Genomic DNA, 17,018 nt, shown 5'->3' on the forward strand with positions numbered 1-17,018 from the left:
GTATGTCCTATACAGTACTGTACACTGTAAAGTACAGTACATTGTACCGCAGACTAATTTCAAAAGTGTCAGTTTACAGTACTGTAGTCCTCTACAGTGTACAGTACTGTAGCATGAAAAACGTACAGTACTGTACAGTACTGTAGACTAGTCAAGTCATCAACTGTGCGTGAAGTGTTTTTGATATTTTTCATTGTTTTCCACTGAGCTGATACAGCCATACAGGTACACTTTGCAAGAAAGTTCTTCATACTGGGTACTGTAGAAGAAAGCTCTTATTAGTACTGTACACTACTGTATTGTACTGTACTATACTGTACTGTACAATGTACAGTACAGTACAGTACATTAAGAATAACTGTCAAGTGGCGGGGTCTACAGTACAGTACTGTACAGTGTACTCTACATACAGTACAGTACTGTACACTGATATTGTACTGTACAGTACTTCAAGATCATTGTGTTACAGTACAGTATTAGGGTCTCCCGAGTGAGTGCAGCGATTTATACAGTACTATATTGTGCAGTACAAATCGGTTAGCTAGACTAATTGCTTACATACGGCTATCTACAATACTGTATGTACACTTGTACAGTACAGTATTTTAGCGTTGCGTCGCCCATATCTTATCATTGTTATCTTACGACTCTTTACAGTACAGTAGTTCGCAGTCTGGAGGTTTGTGTGCCTGTGAGCCATTACTGTAAACCTGTAAAGGTTTATGTGTAAGTTAACCGTAGGTTTGCTTTAATACTTTCAAAGTATCAGACAGAATTTGATTCAACTTCCCTACAAATTGCACACTAGTACATAGTTCATTTTTTAATTTACAGTATTTTAGTATTTATTTCCGTTAGGAGCGTGCATTGTAGTTACTGTAGCGATCACTTTGTGCACCGCAAGTACAGTACAGTTATCCACTGAAGGCGGTGTTCTGCAGTCACCTTGATCCTGTTGCCTCACCGATTCCTTTTTATAGACTTTCTTAAAATCTTCTATCTGGTAACTGACTATATTTAAAGCTATTAGTCAGTATGGAATTGGAAAATATCGTGGCCAACACTGTATACATCAAAGCCCGCGAAGGTATGGCATCAGTAAAGTAGAGAATGTTTCATTTTTCTTTCAACTTTTTTTAATTTGTATGCCAATTCTTGTCAAATACAATACTGTACTTCAACGCATACTGTACTGTACAATCTACATACAGTACTGACTGTACTGTACAGTGCGTACAGTAAATGTGGAAAATGATTCTTCTTTGATGCAATGAACAACAAATGGCGTTTTGTAGATATCGACAATTCTTGATACTTCTAAGCTTTGCCATAATGCGTTACTATTCAACTCCTACTCCGCATAATTAGTATTGTATGTAAAATGTGCTTCTACACATAGTTGCACGGTATCATTTCTTAGCTATTTATAGCGTAAGTCGTTGGTTGGCAGTACTGTGTGTCGTCTCATCCATGGTTTACTGGATATCATGCGAGTGGAAAAGTGCAGCTGCAGCCCCAGTTGATGTGCAGTATTAAAATTGAATCAGTTGACGATAGCCACAATTACTAACATCAACTTAATGGGATAATTCTGAAAGTTAGGTCTGACTAATATTTCATGCCAAGTCTAAAGGATGCAACATACATTACTGTCCAGTTCGCTTTATATTTGGTCTTTAATAATATTTAGAATAATCGATATTGTTGATCTGATTGGATCGGGTAAAAGTTGCAGACTGCTTGTACAAAATTAATCATGTTGTACTATACTGTACTATAGTATAATAGCTACGCTGGTAACATGTACAATTGTACATGCATGGTCGCCGTCCCCAGACCATTTATTCTAAACACAACGAGTGATTAGGATGTAGTATGAAAGTGCTATCGTAGCCAACGTAGTCTATGGTTGTAAAATGCACCTACGCGTTGATCGATATACGAATATGATGGTATCGTAGTAATATAAAATTGGTTCATGCTGTGCCATCTTCATGTTCATCTTAGCCCATGATTCACCCCTATGTTCCGATATTATTTGATTCTATAACTAATGATTCAATTACCCGAAAATTTCAATATCGACGTCGTTTGACTATAACGTATCGAGAGCTGAACGATCCTATCTTAGGTGTGATAAGTTTACTTGACAAGATGCAATTCAGAAGTCCTGTGCTTTTAATTGCTTTGAATGGTACTTTTTTATCAGTGAATCGACTACGCTTCTATTAAATTACCGTCAGTGAAAAGCGTCGCCGAATTGGTAGCACAGTATCATTTTTCAACTTACTCTAGTATCGTTGTTGTACAGTACAGTACGTATTTTACTTGACTTGTTTAGACTAGAACGCTGTGTAGAATTGTCATTAATTAATCTTCATACAGTTACCTAGTACGGGTACTGGTACTGGACGTACATTGCAGAATGGCAGTAAGAAGAATTAAAAACGTTTCCACTCTTAAGTAAAGCGTCAGTTCGCCGTGGATGACCTGCTTTGCTTTTGTGTTTTATTGAAGGCTAGGAGTGGCGTCTACTGTACAGAGTTGGTTGACTCTAGTTGACTTTGTATTGGCGATGCTAAACTTGTCATACAAAACCCTACTAAGGATACAGTACCGTAGGCGTTGTCTTACAGTACTGTACACTGTACTTTAGTACTGTACAGTACAGTACAATACAATAGTCTAAATCATCAAGGTACAGTATCAAAGCGCTGGATTTTTTCTTTGATCTCTATGTTAAAAACCATCTTTTGCAATATTGCACTGTACAGAAGTAACATGTGCACAAAATGGTACCCTGCTGAGTGTGTCCACACTATGATAGGCCGCAATATTGCGTTATACCACGATAGGACTGAGTACTCTACAGTACTTTACAATATATTACTAATTTACTGTGACAGACTGGACTGCTATGAATAAAACAAGAGGAAAATTCACGATATGATTGAGTACTCTACAGAACTTTACAATATATTACTAATTTACTGTAACAGACTGGACTGCTATGAATAAAACAAGAGGAAAATTCATGACTGGTGAAAGAAAATAACAGTGAGATACGCAACTGTACAGGAGTACCGTTGACGGTGCACTGACAGTACCGATGAGTTACGTCGCGTCGCGTACTAGACTGTGTATGCATTGTACTTATGAGTGTACAATACAGCTGTAATTTTACACTTGGTAGTATTGACAGTACTGTATTTCTGTTTTTGACCAAAGATGTCGTGCCGAGTATATTAATCAATTAATTGAATTTTATTCAATTTACGTTAAAGTCGCTTAAAATTTGGATTGAACTTTGCCACTCTATTGCCATAGTGTAATGTACTGTACAATGCACAGAATATCTGTATACAGTACAGTACGTTCTGTAGTTCGTTGAACTGATTTTTTCCATCAAAAGTTTTCATCAATTGCTAGTATAATGAATATCACAATTTTAGTAATTGAAATGAAGCGCACTTTTATGCAATAGCGATTTCAACGAAATACTACCGTTTACTGTACGTAGCATGAATTTAGGCTGGTTTGTTTTGTATGCTGCAGCTGTAGTGTATTACGTTGCTCTCGAGTATCGTAACCAATGAATAACCAACTGGTTCATATTGCATGCAATCGCTAACATTAAAGTTATGGATGTTGTACACCAGACGATATTACCACTATATGCTCGATACTAAGCAATTGTTTTTTTTTTTCATTAATTTCAGGGGCCGGTGGCAAGAGGAAAGGTAGAAGTAAAAAATGGCGGAGCATGCTAAAATTTCCAAATATTGCTGAGTGCGAAGATATACGTAACAGCATCTGTAAGTTTGATTTACAATGCTTCAGAGACCAATTCTGACTGTACATTTCTCTCTCAAAGTACCCTATGAGCTTTTTTCGTTTCGGTCGAGTACTTTCAATATTACTGCTTTAGTTATCTAGAATTAAAAACGAAAGGTAATGTTGCTGTAGGTAATGCTTTATCTACTGTGCTACAAGACTAAAATAACCCTCTACTATACAATTCTGTACTCGACATCGCTGCAAAATATCCTATCAAAACTAGTATCACCCTTATCGTCTACTCCAATGGACTACAACTAGAAATAGTATTAGTACCGATCGATGAATCAGTGCTGATGTTTGGACATATTTACGACGATAGTTTCCAGTGATCACACTGTAGTGACAGTACTGCTTAGTGTAAGACCAATGACGCTTTATCTTTTGTAACTTACTCACGGAATACATATAGTATCATTTTGCCATGATATTTATATTGCTTATACCTGTTGAGGATATGTGTCAAGCTATGAGTATAATGTTGAATTTTACTTTATCATTGATTTAGTGTTCGACTTTGACTCAATGTGTATCAAGCAACCTATTGGTAAAATCGTTTTTGAACAATTTTGTGGAACGGATAATTTATTAAAAAAGTGCATCGATTTCCGTACTGCTGTAGTAAGTAGATTATTCACTACAATTTTAATTATACATGTTAATCAGAATTATAGTTTAGGATCTTTAGAATTCAGGTGTATAGTGATAATTTTTGCCTATCATATGCTATCCTGTACTACTTTTAATAATTTTAATATTTGCTATAAATTTCAAACGACACGGCTACGACAACCTGCAAAGGTTGTAGTATTTACTGAAAAATAATTCTCTGTGCTGTAGTAATGCAATTTGTAAATACTAAATTACATGCGATCTACTTATAATAATTTTAATATTTGCTATAAATTTTAAACGAAATGGTTACGACAACCTGCAAAGGTTGTAGTATTTACTTAAAAATAATTATCTTTGCTGTAGTAATGCAATTTGTAATTACTAAATTACATGTGATTCTGTTCTACTAGTTGTCGGTAACGTGCTTGCTACTGTACTCTACGTTGTAAATTAAGATTTCTCTGTTAATAATTGCTATTTCTATAGAAGCATATGGTTTATTTATTTGTAATTCGTATCGTTTTTAATTCAAGTCCGAATTAGAAATTGCTGATGAAGAAGATATTATCAACTTATCAAATGACATTTTCAACAAGTTTTTGGTAGATTCGGTAAGCTGAGTTCTAATAATAACTTTAGTGCCATTGTAGATTTATACTAGCTAAGTGTTTGTAATTTGATTTAGCGCAACCTGGCGTTTTACAGGATTACAGTTATTATAATACATTATCCCTTAATAAATTATGTCACTACATAGCGAGTGTAATTACTATATGAGATTAAAGAACTCAGATAAGTGCATTGCTCGCTAGTATTAAACACCTATGCATGTTGGTACTCGAGGCGGTATCTGATGTTGTATTTATTTACGGACTATTCTGCAAACTGTCAGTTTGTTGATTTATTACTAGTCATTTGGAACAGCTTATAAACCAGATTCTGGTATGATACCATTATACTTTATAAACATCCTATACAGTACTTCAAGTATGAACTCACTCCAGAAAAATGACTAATATTCTTATTGTGCTTCGGCACTGACCTAATGACGTTTCAATGTTAATGCCGTACCTAAAAAAAATATTGGATTATCTCTTACTCAGCCTATCTCGAGCATAATTTACGAGTATATTTCATTTTGTATGGTCAAGCACATTATTTTGGTTATTTTACTATATTATTTTTTATCTCGTTCCGTTCAGATTCCATGATTAAATATATGTTCATTGTAGTTTCTAAACGCCTTAAGACTTTTAGACCATGGATTCCAATGTCTTATTATACAGTGCTTTACAATAACAATAATCTTTTACTCGTCCTATAAAACAATCGCCTTGCAATGTCTGTACTGTGTATATACGCATGCGACGTATAAATTGTACCTCAACATGGATGTAGTGATTATAATTATCACTGCTGTAAGTATTTTAGCAAATCTAAGAATGGATTTTAATTTTGTGTCATTGCATTGTATCAATATACTTCATTTTGTTTAGAAAGCCTGTATAAGAATTTACGCGAGATATTTTATTTTCGTTAACGTACAGCGAATTTTCTACCTATCACTAGTAGTGGTACACACTTTAGACGATATATCTGGTGCCCTTTATCCTGTGCATAACGTCCAGAATGAACAACATAAATATATAGTATATAAAACAATATTATACTTATTATTCTGCTATAAAGCACTTAATATCAATTTATTTCAAAATTGAGAGAATAATGGAAATTCAGATAACAACTAGGAAGTAGTAACTGAAAATCACAAATATAGTAGATGCAGAATAATTAAGTTCTAGTGTTTTGATCCTACTAGATGCTCTCGTGTGTTGTATCAAATAATATATACGTACTTACCAGAATTCGTTGATTTTCTTGTACAGTCAGCAACTTATTTGGATTCGCTGATTGACGATAACCTGACCCACCAAGTTAGGGCCAAATTGGACGATAAGCCTACCAGAGAAATGTTCGAAGATTACAATATGTGAGTTCTGCGTAGGTTGTTGCGATGATAATTATACCTTTTGAAAAACTGTATCACCAATTGATCTAAGCCCATAATTAATGTTATTTCAGTCATGTTAAGGAATTTTTACGGGGAAAGCCATTTGAGGATTACCGCAAAAGTTTATTTTATTCTAGGTTTATACAGTGGAAATGGCTCGAAAGGTAAGAAATATTAGTAATCAATGAATACATATAGTTTTGGGTAATTCGTATGTGCAAACTGGTGGTTTTATTAACAGCTTCAGTTTAAATCTCTAGTTGAACAACTAACGGTTACAATGCTTGGCGCTTATCATGTATCCCTTATTTTTTGCAATTATAATTAGTCGTCCGGTTACAAAGAAAACTTTTCGATTATATCGTGTGCTAGGCAAAGGTGGCTTTGGCGAGGTAGGTTGATCTTATTAATTAATATTGTCTGAATTCAGCGAACAAAATTGCAAAGTAAAACATGTAAAGAATATTATTAGCGTGTTAGGATAGACTATAATCTCTTTTCGTTCCTCTGTATTAATATGTACGAAATTTATCTGCAAGGTTTGTGCATGCCAGTCGCGTTGTACGGGTAAAATGTATGCGATGAAAAAGTTAGAAAAAAAGAGAGTAAAGAAACGTAAAGGTGAAGCTATGGCTTTAAATGAGAAACAGCTGTTATACCAGATGAATAGTAATTTTGTTGTAAGTAGATTAGCAACGCTCGCTGAAAGTATTAGCGATTATGATATACATGCAAGAGTTTAATATTAAACATTTATATTCAAAGTTTCGTTGCGTGTTCTCTGATTTGGTCATCAATATTAATGATAGGTAAATTTAGCGTATGCCTATGAAACAAAAGACGCTTTGTGCATGGTTTTAACTATCATGAGTGGTGGTGATCTTAAATTTCATATACATAACATGAATGCTCAGAGCGGGTTAACAATGGATCGTGCAGTATTTTATGCTGCTGAAATTTTGCTTGGATTACAGCATTTGCACTCTGAAAGAATCGTTTACAGGTATAATAATCCGTAAAGATAAATTATAAGCTGAAAGTGACTTACTTCATGGTTTTCTTATAATAATCACAGAGTTATTTATTACTTTCCTGTAGAGATATGAAGCCGGAAAATATATTATTGGATGATGCAGGTAAATACAGAAACAAATTTGTCATCTAGACTGTTCTGGCTAGCCATAAGATAGAATTCATTAATTTTTTGTTACGTATTTTAGGCCATGTAAGAATATCCGATCTGGGTTTAGCGATTCATATACCGTCCTCAGAAACCGTTAAAGGACGTGTTGGCACTGTTGGTTATATGGGTAAGAATTTGCGATATAAATTTTCCTAACCTATCAATACTAATTAAGAGAAAATTTTTTATCTTACTACTGTTCATGATAGTATTAATATATTCCTTGATTTTAAAATTGATACAGCGCCTGAAGTTGTAAAGAACGAACGCTACACGTTTAGTCCTGACTGGTGGGGCTTGGGTTGTATTATTTATGAAATGATTGAAGGCAGGGTACATACAACAATATTTTTTATTATGATACTGAGTATTTAAGAAGATCTTAACATCTAAAACGTTATGTTGCGTGTTACTTATCCGTTTCATGTATATTTTGATCATATTCTATGAATTACGTAGTCACCATTTCGAGCTAGAAAGGAAAAAGTTAAAAGAGAAGAAGTCGATAGACGCGTCAAGGAAGAAAAGGAAAACTATTCCGAAAAAGCTACTCCAGAATTTAGAGATATCTGCGAAAAAGTAATTCGAAATTATATTAATAGTTAATGGCATGAAAAAAATTTTGACTGTTTTACGTTATCCTGATTAAATCCTACTGGATTAACTTTATCCCGCCGTAGTTATTGGAGAAAGATCCGAAAAAACGTTTGGGTTGTGTCGAAGATGGAGTTGAATCACCAAATGATCACCCATTCTTTAAATCTATTGATTTTGCGAAGTTGGGGGCGTTAAAGGTGAAACCACCTTTTGTGCCCGATGTAAGTTCTTGACTAATTGTGCTTTGGATTACAGTTTCTATTTACGAATCCACTTCCTGATCCTAAATTTTTGCCTAAATATATTTCTGTTAGCCGCGTGCTGTTTACGCTAAGGATGTACTGGACATCGAGCAGTTTTCTACCGTAAAAGGCGTGCAATTGGATGAAAGTGACACTAGCTTTTATAAAAAATTTGCTACTGGAAGTGTTCCGATACCCTGGCAAAATGAAGTCAGTATTATTGATACAGTCATATGTCTGCCATCGTGGTGATCATAGGAAATGTTGGTATAATAATGATACATTGACAATATGTAAATCTACTTCTTTCGAATAGATGATAGAAACTGAAGTTTTCAAGGAGTTAAACGTTTTCGCTCCAGATTTTTCTCCAACCCCAGATTTAATACCACTTCCTCCGGAGGAGTTAAAGAAGCAGCAAAAAACTAGATCAAAGAAAAAGAAGAATGGATTCTTTAGTCGATTGTTTGCAAGAAAGGTATAGTACAGTTGTTATAATACGAGTCATTATTTTTTTATTTAGAGTTAAGCAGCTTTTATGAGACATTTTAAATAAGTTCTGTGCACAAATTTTTTATCCTACAGCGCGAAAATCCGCGAGATCGTGAACGCACTGATTAACGGCGATCGGCAGTCTATATTGTAGCTAGATCATTATGTTCCCTTGTATTAAGAATCTTAGTAAGTTTAATAACATTATAATTAAGTACAATCTTAAACTATAAGTCTTTTTATATTAACGTTTGCGTGAAAATGAATTCGGTATACGTGTGATGGCTTCCCAGATTCTAAGGTTGTAAAATATTACCCATCTGCACGTCAATTTTTATTCTATAAAATCTCTCATTGAAAGACTGTGTCCAATCCTACTGAACTAGAATTTAGCTGATTTTTAGACTTAAATGTTTGGAATGACTAAGATTTTATCATATATACAGCTTATCACTATTGCACTTATATATGAATAATCAGCAAAGTGTAAGATTGCTTAGTGTTTGCTATCCCACTATCGAGTGGAATTGAATATGAATAATGAATAATGTCTATAACCGGTGTAAGGTATGTGTATGGTACCTTGATAAATGCAGTACATTGCTTATTTTCTTCTTTTAGAGTTTTGTTATCATCTGTTAAATCAATGTAGTCGCTAGCTGCCTTGCGACTGCTGCATGACAATGGTATTTTTATTCAACTATGTTGGGTAAATGCTAACGGTATACTTGAGAGTCTACGATATTCGAATTAGTTCTGTTGTTCTTCATATTATTTACTCTCACTTTAGTTGATTGTTTGATTGTGTCCATGTCTTAAATTTCGAAATTCATCAACTGGTTAAAATTACTTTACATTGTTTGCCTCCTACACTACAATTCCCTTAACCGATATTTATGCATACTCTCATGTGTTCTCTGAACGATAAGTACCTGATAGCATTTATTCTGACTAGGTGATGGCCATAAAAATTTTATAACAATAGACCTGCGGTGTCATGTACTTATTTTCTTTTTATTTGTTGGAATATTCATTATGTACTGAAACGAGGTTAAAAGTTGCTTCATTCTTGGAAGACCTAATTGGGCTAGTAGCCCTCAAATCTACTGTATAGTATTACACAATTACTTTGGTAGCCTGGCTTCAACAAGAGCACATTATTGTATATGATACATTTTTGCACGGTTTACTATACGTATGAACTAGCAAACAATCCCGCCGGCTTGTTGGTGGTTACCTTAATAACATTTATTGTACTCGTTCGTTATACTTCGCGTACTATACTGTACATGTACAGTCCTTGTATTTTTACTTTACTGATCAACATACTGTATGTATCTAGAGTACATACATTGTGACATTAGCGAAAAAGCCGTACATGTATTTGAAATTACAACTTACAACCACTCCGAACGGCTAGCGGATCAGTTATCAGTCAGTCACGGTTTCCTTCGTACTGGACTGTATACGGTGCTCGTAGTAATGTCAAGAGAGATTGTAGACATTTCCCTTAATATATAGCTGATTGATTGGTTGACGATTAATCGATTATATATTCGTACGAGTATTATTTGAAGTCTACAGCAATAGCTTTATTGCAAATAAGTCTAAGAATACGATAAAACAATTTTACGTTACTGTAATACTGTGCTCGTATTCGTCCTGTATGTGTTGAAAAGCATACACAACGAGATGCTAATTTATAACCTAATAGGAATGTACCCTTATTATATTACAATAACTTGTAACTTATGTACTGCAGCCATATATCCATGATTACGATATACTTTAGAACTAGACAGGAATGGCTACTTTTTACAAATAAGCCGTAATTCTGCAAAATTATTGTTAATCGCTTCGAGTATTCTAGCTACCGGTTAAATATTTTAAGCTGGCGCTGCATTACATTACACCACTAACTCTGTTAGACTATGCCATAAGTCCTACTTCCAGTCGATAATAGTAACTTATGAATATCGCTATTTATGAAGTGTCTGGTCTGTAACCAATGGCGTAACCGCTGTAATTATCACCGCTCGTTAAATTACATACCAGGTACACATGCAGAATTTCTTCGGTAGATCCGTATTTAACAGCGTAGAAAGTGCCGTGCCGTACAGTCTAGGTCAGCAAGCGAACATAATAGTACTCTAACACAACCGTAAAATTTAGCTAAGGTTAGAATCTACGTTCTTTTGGTTAGTGGTCATAATAAATGCTAAGCTTTCTGGTTAGAATTTTAAGCTTTTATCGTAGACACGAGTAAGTGCTGAGCACACGAAGCCGTAACAATAAAAATTTGTATGTAATGAAGGAAATCATGGAACATTTTTATTACCCTTTAAACAAATAGCTCAATATTATATTAGGTAACAACTATAGATATTCAAAAAGCAATAAAAAAAACATTGTTGTGCTAATTAATTTCCATCATTAAGCCATCTTACAACTTTAGTTCAATCCAGGCATCATAAGAAATATTTTCAGATCCTCTAGTTTGCCACAAACATTGATTTATAAGGAGCGCATTCCGTATGTAGTAGATAACTGCTTTATAATATTAACAGCTTGACGAGTTTCTAACAATAATCGCGCTTCGCGGAGCCAATCACTTGCAACTCGCCTCGGCTCACCTCGTAATTGATTGACAAATCGCACTGCTTGTTCTAATTCCCCGTGGAAAAGATAATGATCTGCATACGCAAGTAATTTGTAAGTATCCATATCTTTGGGATTAATTTCCTTAACATCTAAATTAGGCTTGACATTTAACATGAGTATAGACTGAAAATAAGATAATGCATAAGTCAATAAACCGACTCTTTCTTCACCAACAAGATTAACCCTTTGGGCTATTTTCTTAACGCGAACAAATCGTTGCATCAATCCCTCCTCAGTATATACGCCACGCTCAATTGCAACTTTTGGAATAATTTGCAGCACTATATTTGCTAATGGTTCATCATCAAGAAGTTTTTCCACAGTAAGAAAATGCTCCTTGAGAGGACAAGTAATATTATCCGTTACGTCAGTACTTAAAGCTGCATCTAGAGACTGGCAAGCTAGCCACAACTCCTGAGCTTGTTTGCCTTTTTGTAGTAATTCAGATTTTTCTACGATGGCATGCTCAATTCCGTGCAAACGAGATAATACAGCCTTTAACTCCAAATGATGTTTCTTTTCTAGCTCACTAATTCGGTTTGCGGTTTCATGTGACCATTTTTCTTCGAGACTTCCAGCTTGTTCTTGCAATGTTTGCTGCAAATGATCACTATGTGCTGCAGACTGCCTCTGAAGCTGACGACGCAAATCAATTTCAAAATCATTCTGCAACTCAATGATCTATATTTTAAAAAGATATTCGTAATATGTTAATGTGACATTAAGTATGAGAAAGATAATAGTTGTAAAGTATTCAGTAATAACCTTGCGTTCGATTTCTAAATGGTGAGCATAATTAAGTTTTTCCCTCTCAATTTGGTAATGACTGTCAGCTATATTAGCAGTTAATTCTTCCTTTTTCATCAAAGCTTCTTTCAATCTCTTTTGTTCCAAAACTCTTTGCTGTTCTAATTCTTTCGTTAACTGTTCATTTCTACGATGAGTAAATGCAACGAGAAGATTTAATTCCAAGTTGGATAAATCTCTCGTGCTTTCCAATTCTTCCTTGTCTGATGACGAATCTTTCAGAGAATCTTTAAACTCTAATCTCGCCTTATCAAGTTGTTCTTTGTATTCGTTAATGATAGAGGCGTCAACTTTAGATGCTTCTAACTTTATATTAGCTTCTTGGACTCTTTGATGGAGCTGTATGAAATAATAAACTAAATTAGTTAGTTTAAATTAACTAAAATATAGTTTAGCAATATATACCCTGACGATGTCATCCTGTAATGCTTCTACCCCAGAAAATTCATCAGATTCCCTACTTTTATCCAACAGAGTTTGTATTTTCTCCTTTATTAAAAAGAACTTTCTTGACACATCAACTGCGTCTAATTCAGTCCTGGTAGCATTAGATGCCAATGATTTGGTATTATCCCATAAATTTTTACTGTCATCAGATTCTATGTCACAATATAATCAGCAAAGTTCTTTGGTATAAAAGCTAACTTCAATTATAATACGCGAGAATTGACTGTAATATATTAGATACCTATATCTGTTTTTTGCATTGCAGCTTGAAGAGATTTTGTATATTCTTGATATACTTCGCTAACTTGTTCCAATTTATTGCAAGCTTCATTACCAGTTTGTAAGAAATCTTCCATTGTTTTTTCCAATAACGGTACTAATTCGCTCCTATCTAGCAGTTTATTAATTTCTTCTTCAGTATTCGCTTCATTGGCAGTGCTTTCTACACTAATTCCTGAATGTAACCCTAAAGATAAAGCATGGCAATGAGTTACACACAGGAGTAATTCTTTCAAGATTAGAAATACTCAATATACAGATTTCAAATGAAAATCCAATTTGCCTACCTTCGTCGATAGTCGTTGTTGAAATTGTTGACGCCGTATCTACTACCACTGTGTCATTGACATTAGTTTTATCGATAGGTTTAGTATCCTGCCCAGATGCGTTTTTGTTATCGTTTATAGCACTTTCGGTATGTCCTATCTCCTGGCTATTTGGTACCGATATTCCTACTGCTGTATGCTCTTGCTTATCAGGAATTTCTTCCTTAACTTGTTCTAAACTAGCAATGGAAGGTATAGGGTCCTTATCTTTTACACCAGAAGTTGCAGATTCCGCAGTCGATAATTCAGACGTATTTACAGACGATGTCTTAGACTCGCTAAGTTTCACATCTTCAGGTCGGATATCCAGCTATTAATGTTAACAGAACATTTGCAAAGATATTGAGGATTTAATAGGGAGTACAACCGTTTTAAACATTTGATACATTTTAAAATATCGAGTAGATACGTATGCCGCAATCGATCAGCAGATGCGGTATCCTACGCTCCATACCTTGTCAATCTGGCTAGATTCTGAGTACTTTATAGGAAAAGAAAATTCTCTTTCGTTTAAGGTTTCAGAACTATAGCATTAATATATGACCCAAGATTGGTTGAAGAACAGACAAACAGTTAGCACGCCTTTGAATATTATAATCTTGATACGACGCAATAGCATGGTTGTTTACTTCATTAATGAATCCTACTAACCTAGTTAATGCAGGCTGTTTTCCAAGAAATAAGTTCAATACGCCTTTGGAGATGGGCAGATAACTTTCAATTTGCCGTCTATTATCTGTTGATTCTGATGCATAATAAACTGAAAATCCAGTACCAGCTACTCCTAATGCTACGGCAGCAATGGCAACTTTCCCAGCAGTACTACTGCAATTTTGAAATCTTGCATTAGTCATGTTATCATTTCTCTAATAATAAGACTATAGTCGGAGAGTTTGGCACTAGTCAATAAAATAGTTGTTGGAGCTATCGTACCACACTGCCAAGTTCATGACAGGGTAAACCACAAAAAACAAGCAACGGGCCATACAAATACAGTACTGTATTCTACATGTACATTATAGCCCGCTAAACGGTAATACCGAATTGATTTAACTAGAATTTTTAACGATCTTTATAGAAGTAGAAGTCCTGTCTCGCTCGAATTCATATGGACTTGATCGAGCGTTCGCAGGAAAACCTACGTATAGCAATCTGTTAATGCAAAATATGGAAACTCTTCTATGACAATACCCAAGAAATTTTAGACGATACATTGATTGCAATCTACACCCTATTCAGTTGTCCAGTACTACAAAAACTATTCCCTTCTCACTGTATCTCAGCGTTATTGACAGTGCTACTGTAGAAAAGATAGTAATTTAAGCTGTACCCTGTAAATTCTTACCTGCTTGAAGTAGACGGAGGTGATGAACAGTAATGACGACTGCATTGTTTCCCAGGTGTATTGCATACCTTGGTAATGTTAATCTTGACGTAAACATAGATAGTAATTAATAAAATAATCCATCATAAGAATACACCCATGCTGGCAAAACAAGGATTTCTAAAATGGTCCAAAATTATTATCAATCCTACGACTATGTATGCAACTTGACGTCTACATGGAGCTATCGAGAGTTCTTGATACTAACGATTTATCTAGCAAAGCAACACCAATATGGCAAGCTGTATCACTAGAATATTACAACTACTCGTAAGCATAACCCTATACAATATCATTATGATGTAATAGCATGGATAACATAGCCAATCGCCAAGGCAAGATGGCGCTCAACAAAACTCGTTGCCGATTTTTACGCCACACGCGTAATCCGATCGAAAAAGTACAAGGATCATCACACACTAATCCACTGCAATTAAAATTATTTCATCGCCATCACTAACTCACTATTACTTTACCTTGATTCTGTACTTTTCAGGCACTTGCCTAATGTTATGTACCGCTGATGATGTCCTGCGCCACATACCGAGTCAAGACTAGACAAGAAAAAAATTGGACTAATGGCGATCAGTTTCGTCTTCACTTCTCGGCCAACCACTTGTACAGTCTAGGCAGAGTAGGGCGACTGTTAGTCAGTAGCTCCAATCTATACCTACAGATAGTGGGTACAGTATGAAGTGGCTGCCGACCTATGGTCGCTAGACAGCACCCAAGTACAGTAAGCGAAGTACAGTATAATATACTGTAAGATACAGGACATTGTATTGTAGGCTACAATATACACTGTATGGTGTGGAGAAGATATTGGAATCCTTAGCTGTACTCACTGCTATATACAGTATCATGCTTGCGATAACGATACAAGCACAGTATGAGGATGTAGACGTAAGCGAAATATATCCAATTATGGTTGCAGCTGCCTTTTCGACTTAGGAAGAAGCTGCAGAACTTTGCAAACTTCTTCCTCAAATCCAACCATAATGAATCATCGGTGAGAGTACTAGTAGTATAGTACTTGGTTTAGCCAGGGACTTCGTTGTAAGAGAAATTCTCTTATACGATCAAGTCCCTCGTTCAGCACAGTATCGGACCTACAATGGATTTGGCTTCTATGTTAACTTCATTTCAGATCGCTAGCACCATACCAGATGAAATAGTAAATAAATAAAATAAATAAATAAAAACAAGACAGACTTCTTACGATCATTGTGGCCCTTTATATTGTTTAAAGGAGAGATAGATATCGATATATTATTATAACTTTTATATCAGTGCTATTGCATTGCTACAGTATGTACAGTATAGAAGCATGCAATGAAAATGACTTCCATCTTGAGCTACATATCAAGTAGCTCTAGTTTTGTCACCATGGTGCACAGCAGCAGCATCGTGTTACGACTAGCTTCGAGCAAACATTATTTCGATATGATACCGTAATTTTGTCGAATACAAAACGGTAGAGAACTGTAGAAAGTATGCCTGTGCAAATACCAATATGTCAGTATTCGAACTTGGCTAATGTTGAGTAAATGTTTCAATTTTACAAGTATTTTTACCTTTGACTATACTGTATGCGGCGATTGAAAGGTGAATTGATTGATATAGATTCAATTTATAAAAGGAACTCCTTCTAACTAATATTAAAAGATGGAGATTCGCTAGCATAATCCTATACTTAGACCGATTAGTCAGAAATTTTTTTATATAGCAGCGATCTTGTGAATATCATTCATTTCGTTAAATATCTGAATTTTAAGAACAGTCACGCAGATTCCAATAGATACACTATTGTACAGTTTCATAGCTAATAAAGTTATACTATTACATTGCGACTGTCCATCTAATATTAAATTCCAGTAACATCGTTCTGATTTTTACGCTAGTTATTATGCAATCATACCACAACTATGGCATCGTAAGCCATAGCAGTTAAGTTTAGAACGAACTGTGGCATTCCGAGCCAAAAGTGCAGGCAAACCCGGGCGTATGCACATTTTCCACTATATTCTCATAGAACATGGGTAACTCGGCTATCCCTTCCATTCAAAGAATTTACAGTCCATGCTAAGAAATCAGAAAATTTACTACCAACGATTTTAAATAAACTAATTCTTTTAAT

The 17,018-nt window shown here is 35.0% G+C and overlaps 2 protein-coding genes across 2 annotated transcripts; one reads left to right on the top strand and one right to left on the bottom strand.

Moving 5' to 3' along the window:
* Positions 1-1,035: 1,035 nt before the first annotated feature.
* On the top strand, positions 1,036-8,969 carry TRIADDRAFT_28308 (uncharacterized protein; the record flags this gene model as incomplete). Its single annotated transcript, XM_002114592.1, has 16 exons — positions 1,036-1,087; positions 3,720-3,815; positions 4,346-4,458; positions 4,986-5,063; positions 6,339-6,442; positions 6,535-6,627; positions 6,792-6,855; positions 7,003-7,143; positions 7,273-7,466; positions 7,562-7,599; positions 7,684-7,773; positions 7,891-7,979; positions 8,106-8,225; positions 8,327-8,464; positions 8,558-8,695; positions 8,802-8,969. The coding sequence occupies 16 exons, from the start codon at positions 1,036-1,038 to the stop codon at positions 8,967-8,969; spliced, it is 1,716 nt and encodes a 571-aa protein (XP_002114628.1).
* A 2,522-nt stretch (positions 8,970-11,491) lies between these two features.
* On the bottom strand, positions 11,492-12,319 carry TRIADDRAFT_28229 (uncharacterized protein; the record flags this gene model as incomplete). Its single annotated transcript, XM_002114769.1, has 1 exon — positions 11,492-12,319. A coding segment is annotated over one exon (828 nt), but the record flags the coding sequence as incomplete, so codon positions are not given.
* Positions 12,320-17,018: the final 4,699 nt, after the last annotated feature.

This window comes from Trichoplax adhaerens, genomic scaffold, assembly GCF_000150275.1.
Source record: "Trichoplax adhaerens TRIADscaffold_8 genomic scaffold, whole genome shotgun sequence".
NCBI classification, from domain to species: Eukaryota; Metazoa; Placozoa; class Uniplacotomia; order Trichoplacea; family Trichoplacidae; genus Trichoplax; species Trichoplax adhaerens.